The sequence below is a fragment of the Misgurnus anguillicaudatus genome, chromosome 21 (assembly GCF_027580225.2).
Source record: "Misgurnus anguillicaudatus chromosome 21, ASM2758022v2, whole genome shotgun sequence".
In the NCBI taxonomy this organism is placed as follows: Eukaryota; Metazoa; Chordata; class Actinopteri; order Cypriniformes; family Cobitidae; genus Misgurnus; species Misgurnus anguillicaudatus.
Window position 1 is genome coordinate 5,287,501 of NC_073357.2, and position 6,400 is coordinate 5,293,900.

The 6,400-nt window shown below is 38.2% G+C and overlaps 1 protein-coding gene across 1 annotated transcript; it reads left to right on the forward strand.

The window, feature by feature from the left end:
• Nucleotides 1-931: 931 nt before the first annotated feature.
• Nucleotides 932-6,279, forward strand: LOC129422141 (uncharacterized). The gene is made up of 6 exons (XM_073859630.1): nt 932-1,051; nt 1,291-1,432; nt 1,612-1,667; nt 1,753-1,861; nt 1,939-2,050; nt 6,069-6,279. Exons 2-6 carry the CDS (start codon nt 1,333-1,335, stop codon nt 6,262-6,264), a joined length of 573 nt encoding a protein of 190 aa, XP_073715731.1. The 5' UTR covers nt 932-1,051; nt 1,291-1,332; the 3' UTR covers nt 6,265-6,279.
• Nucleotides 6,280-6,400: the final 121 nt, after the last annotated feature.

Sequence of the window (6,400 nt, forward strand, 5' to 3'; positions counted from 1 at the left end):
GCGGCTGCTGCGAAAATGCCAGTAAAACTGACTATTATACACTTAAATTAAATTTAGTTGGACTTGATAGCAGAGGTGGACAATACTGAGTTACATTAGTTACATTTTCCAAGCATCTGTGCTTTATTAGGATGTTTGTATTGGGAAAAATGTTACTTCACTACATTCTAAAGCATATAATCATACTGTGTATTCTTTAATATTGCATATTAAACTTTATTTAATAGCTAATTACATTAAAATTGGGTTACTTTTACTTGAGTAAAAGTATGTTAATATTAACTGTAAAACAAACATGTGTATTCATGAAATGTAATAGAGTAAGAATTATAATAATATGCTTTGGAATGTATGTTTTCCAAAGAAAAACACGAATAAAACACAAATACTTGAAAAAATATGTTTAAGTAGAAAGTAAAACCTGGGCTTGATAGTGACCCTAGCAACTTATTAACCCACCTGTGGTCTGTGGACGTTGGAATGAACGATCAATTTACTTCTCCTTTCTGTGTTTTTTGGCAGTCTGTAAAACGATACCTCCGAATTCTTGTTAATCTGTTAGTACAATCTATCACATAACAGCTTTTTCCCATTTAGACGCGTTTTCACTGTTTTTTCACTGATTTCTCATTGTACTCAAATGATGCCGCTCTGTCTTTTGCCACTCAGTGGGCGTAACCGCAGGCACTTTCGCCAAAGGTGACGTCACGTACATACCCTCTATACACTAAATACATCAAATATATGTTTTCATAGAATGTAATCAATTAAATATACAATATTATTTTTTATATAATATAAAATTATAACATATATGTGAATGTTATTTCCTACAATTTTATTTTAAAGACTGGTAATTTATCATATAATAAACATTAAAAGTGTCGCAACAATAGGGTTAATACCTCCCCCAATTTGGACTTCCTGGCTCAATGTCTTCCAGTAAAGAGTGGGCTGTGTTTCCTCTCTTTAACTAAAACAGTACACTACACATTCTCAAAAGGGAAGTCTGTTGTCACATCGCTCACATGTACCATCAAAAATATTAAAGGTAATAGAATTTAGGTTCTTGTTTAATGTTAATCCAGTACTTTTTTTAAAATCAGAAACATAAATGGTTGAAATGGGTAACAAACATGTTGTTATGTTACCCATCAGCGAGTGTTGTAACAGACAACACATGTCAAGTTGACAAAGGTTTTGAAGGTTTGTTGTTGTAGTTAACTGAATGTGATTATTGGTTAAAACAAAATCATTAATTCACTTATTTTCTGTGTCCTTTATCCACAGATAAGGATGTTAAAGGTTGACTGAGGCATTTCTTTATAAAACATGATTTTTAAAGAGCGTTTCCCACGAGTGGCTTGCTTCACTTTCATTTTTATATTTGGGCTTATTTTCACGTGGTCATTTACCTTGGCGGATGATACGGGTCAGTACATTTTTATAGTCTGTTTAATACCTTTTTTTATCAAGCACAATAGGCACATAAGTAATCTTAATATTTATTATTCAGATTTTACCTTCTTATTTGATATGTTTAGAATGATAAGCCATCATGTAGAATTGCTGATTATAAATCAGCAGTCTTTTTTTTGTTTTAACCGTAAGGTAACTGTACAGCGAATTTAGGTGAAGATGATGACTGTTGTAATGGCATGGAGGAGGTAATGAACATTTTTACAGGATAGTTTATGGAATATAGGCTATTGATGTTCAATAATCCTTAAATCCTTAAATTTTTACTTCCAGAACTTGCCCTGCGTAGATGTTTTTATTCGGAACTCTGCTGGAGTTATGGAGCTTTGCCATCAACTATCATTCTATGACAAAGAGTGCAATAAACAACCCCCTCCATCTAGTAAGCCAATGGTCAACTGTTTTTGATCTCAGTCTTTCTTGTCGTTTAAACTTTTATCCTCTTGTTTTTGTTAATAGCTCTACATGGTTTCAATGCTGAAAAAATGACCTGTATTCTGGACATAAAGAATAATCTCAGCTGTAATTGGAATATATCCGGTCTCCCTAAAAATGCAGCATACTCAGCATAGTAAGTTTATGCATTTGTCTTATGTACCTGTGTATCTTATGTACTTTGTAGGTTTTGTTTAGCCACTAAATGTTATAATATAATAGTTTCTAATATTTATTATTTTGAATTAAATATTTAAACAAAATGTTCAGTTGTTTTAACCCAACATTGGGTAATGTTTAACCAGCGGTGTGTTCTATCTAATATATACCCTACATAGGTAAAAATCAATTTTTTAGAGTATAGGTTTGTCTTTTATGTGGATCAGTCAGTGTGAAAATTGAATGCAGGATTTATACATTTAATACAGCTCACAGAAATACACTGCAAAAAAAGTCTTTTTGCTTTTGTTTTATTTTCCAGTATAAATATCTAAGAATTCTTAAATTGAGATACATTTACTTGGTAAGCAAAATAGCTAAAGATATTAAGTCTTGTTTACTGAAATAAATAATAAAAATAAAAAGGTAAATGATAAAAAATATCTGCCAATGTGATAAGAAAAATAAACTTAAATCGAGTTTATTGAAATAAGTTGAAACTAGAATTAAATTTTCCTTTCGATACAGTTCACTTCACATTGCGTCATTAGCTGACACTATGGGGGGAACTCTTGTTTGAACCCACAATTGAAGCCTGTTGGTTAACATCTGTGAAAATCACAGACCAATGGCATTTGCAAGCCGTCCTGCCAAGATGGTGCTCATGGATTCCGGTTGCACCCACTGCAAGCGTCTTCCCCTCGCTGTGCTGCGTGCCCAAAAACCACTTTATGCGGCACTGCCTCCCATGCCTCACTGCCGGTTCATCTTATGCCGAGATGAAAAAAGCAGCGTAGCCATGAGCCAGAACAATGGTCAAATGATAGATCATGCCAGACCAGCCCCAGCGTGCACTCTCTCGATGACCAGCGCCCCCCATTGTCCGGCAGTGTTATTGTTTTGTTTGGTGGCTTAGATGATCTTGTAGAGCTGATGTCTTCCCCCTCTGAACATGAGGATTGGGCTGCTTTGGATAAAGACACCCCAGCAGTGGATGAACCTGGTAATGTCCGACCTCACTATGACTCAGAGCTCATCTGTGTGATCCTCAGATCCTTAGAACTAAAGTGCTTACTGTTATTCTCAATTGCAAAAAAACATCGGCTGGGTTTAATCGGTCGGAGAAAAAGGCACACAGAAGCACCTTCCCGTCCTTGGTGGACCACTGGGACAGAACAGCACTTACCCCGACATCTGATGCATCAACCTCGACAAAAAACTGAGCCGTAGAATCTGGAATAGAAAGCACAGGTGCAGAGATGAACCGGGACTTTAACATATCAAAGGCTTCCTGAGCCTCACTGTTCCAGAGACAGCTCTCCTTAGTGGAAGTGAGTGCTATAAGAGGTTTAGCAATCTGACCGAAATTTCTGATGAATCGCCGATAGAAATTAGAAAAACCCAGAAATCGTTGCACCTCTTTACGCGAGTCGGGGATTGGTCACTCGGCGACCGCTTTGATCTTGGAGGGATCAGGACGAATCTCCCCTGCGGGTATGACAAAACCCAGGAACGAAACCGACTCCCTATAAAACTCGCACTCCTCCGCCTTAACGAAAAACTGGTTTTCTAGGAGGCTTCATAAAACTCTGCAAACATGCTGAGTGTGTACCTGCATAGAGGGGGAAAAGATGAGAATGTCATCCAGGTACACAAAGACAAACTTAATTAATCGTGTCTCTCAGCACGTCATTAACCAGAGCCTGGAAGATGGACGGATTGTGCGTTAATTCAAACTGTAAAACGGAGTATTCAAAATGTCCAGAAGGTGTATTAAACGGCATCTTCCACTCATCACCCTCTCTAATGCGCACCAGATGATAGGCATTCCGCAGGTCTAACTTGGTGAAGAAACGTGCTCCCTGCAGAAGTTCAAAGGCAGTAGACATTAAAGGTAGGGGGTATCTATTTTTAACAGTACTGTAATTTAAGCCTCTGTAATCAATGCATGGACGTAAGGAGCCGTCCTTCTTTTTAACAAAAAAGAACCCCGCTCCCGCAGGAGAGGTAGGGGAGGAATGAGACTAGCACGAAAGCAATCACTATTATATAACGGTCCATAGCCTCTCTTTTGGGAGCAGACAGAGAATAAAGTCTACCTTTAGGCTTTATATCAGTCATAGGACCGATGTGGAGGTAGGGAGGTGGCCCGGGCTTTACTGAAATCCAGAGATAGATCAGCATACTCCGCCAGGACTCCGGTCAGATCGACTGCCGGACCCTGAGAAACAGAAAGAACAGAACCCGAAGAAGCAGAACCAAGACAAGACACATGAAAAAGACTGAGACCAAGCTAAAATAACATTACGCTGCCAATGATGGGAGAAAAAGAAGCATGCAGGAGGTATAGCACAATCTCCTCACAATGATTGCCAGAGATGTGAAGACTTACGGTTGGAGTGCAATGAGTGCCCTGCGCTGTCTGCTTCCCCTTCAGATGGCTTAGAGTACCTCGAGGGGAATGGCAAGGATTCCCCACTCCCAGGCTAAAGCGAAGTCCAGTAAATTCCCTTCTGCTCCGGAATGGAGAAGAGCTCGAGAGGGGTATTCCCTACCGTCAAATGACAGGAGGATCGGCAGCTGGGTGCTGGAGATAGAGATTTCATGAATGGCAGTGCTCACCAGGACTCCCAGACACACTGATGGGCACTGCCTTTTACCGAACAGTTCCGTGCCAGATTTGATCAGTCTAGATTTGCCACAGTAAAGGCAAAGCCATTTGAGCAACCTCCACTCCCTCTCCTTAGGAGTCAAATTAATTCTTCCTAACTGCATCGGCTCGGTCGGCACAGGGGGGGAGACAGATGGAGGATGAGAGGATGTACCAACTGCCTCGTCGAGGAGAACGCGGTTTTGTAATGAGTGGGGATGACGGCGGTGCAGTAGACGGTTCTCAACACACAGAGCGAACTCGACTAGAGTCTAGAGAGCATGGAACATCGTGAGTGGCAATCTCGTCTTGAATCTCGTCTCTTAGCCCTTCTAAAAACTGAGCACGAAGGGCAGGCTCATTTCACCCACACACAGCCGCCAAAGTCTGGAACTGAATGGAATAATCTGTCACGGCGTGACTCCCCTGAACAAGACGGACCAGGTGTGCTGCGGCCGCTTCCCCCTGCGCCAAGCAATCGAAGAGCTTTAACACCAGGGTTACATGAGTAACCTAATTGTTTTTTCTTATCCCATTGGCAGATTTTTTACTTGTTTTAGGAATAAACCTCTTAAATTTCATAATTATTTTTCAGTAAACAAGACTTAAAATATAAACTACTTTGCTTATTATGTAAATGTATCTCAATTAAGGAATTCTTAGATACAAGACAAAATACTAAGCAAGACATTCCCTTTTTGCAGTGTACTATTTGATTGTCGCTAAAGCCAAGTTGTATTTATTTAAATTTAGCAAACAATTAAAACTAAACAAAAAAAAATGCTGGGTTAATTTTAACACATCGTTGGGTGGGGTTAACCCAGAAAATGGTTTTACACTGCAAAAAAATGATTTTCAAGAAAAAAATCTCTTGAAATTTTCTTGAATTTAGTGTTTAAGAAAAATGTTCAAGATTTTTTTGCTTGTTTTATGCACAAAATCACCTACATTTTTGGTCTAAAAACTAGACTGATTTTCTTGGGTCGTTTTACTCATCAAGAAAAAGCATCTTAATTAAAGAATGTTTAGATATTTTTACTGAAAACAAGACACAAAAACTAAGACATTTTTTCCTGAAAATCATTTTTGCAGTGTATTTGACCTAACAATGGGTTAAAACAACCCAGCATGGTTCAATTACAACCCAATGGGCTGGGTGAATGTCTTTTTGAATTTTTTAGAGTGTAATGTTGCAAATCATATTTCAAGTTAAAGGCACTATATACTGTACTGTATATCCTACCTTGATCATGAGCATAATGTTTTGATTTACTGAGGCTAATTAAGGTTAGGATTTGTTATATTTTCCTTTTTCGGAAACATATTTTCTGTTTTTGTTTATCAGTGAAACCCAAAATAACTTAAACCAGCATTTATATTGTTCTCACATCGTGGAAAAAGAAACTCTTGAATGCCATGGCCCTATTGATGTAACACATCCACAAACAGTCATCATTAAAGTCAATATTTCCCTCCCAACTCTCTGGTATATTACTACAACAGGATTTCAATCAAGAAGAATAGTAAGAAATTCTCTTTAAAAATCTGTAGATATTCAGACTGATGCTAATGAAATGTACAATATGTGACCCTGCCTGTTAAAACCCAGCTAAAAGTCATTTTTTGTGATTTACTGTTTTGCACATAAAATCATTCTACATTATGTAAAGAACATTC

Excerpts from the sequence above, each read along its gene's own strand:
- LOC129422141 (XM_073859630.1), top strand. The coding sequence starts at position 1,333 with ATGATTTTTAAAGAGCGTTTCCCACGAGTGGCTTGCTTCACTTTCATT. Across the intron at positions 1,668-1,752 it reads GTTGTAATGGCATGGAGGAG|AACTTGCCCTGCGTAGATGT; the intron begins GTAATGAACATT and ends TTTTACTTCCAG. Across the intron at positions 1,862-1,938 it reads TAAACAACCCCCTCCATCTA|CTCTACATGGTTTCAATGCT; the intron begins GTAAGCCAATGG and ends TTTTGTTAATAG.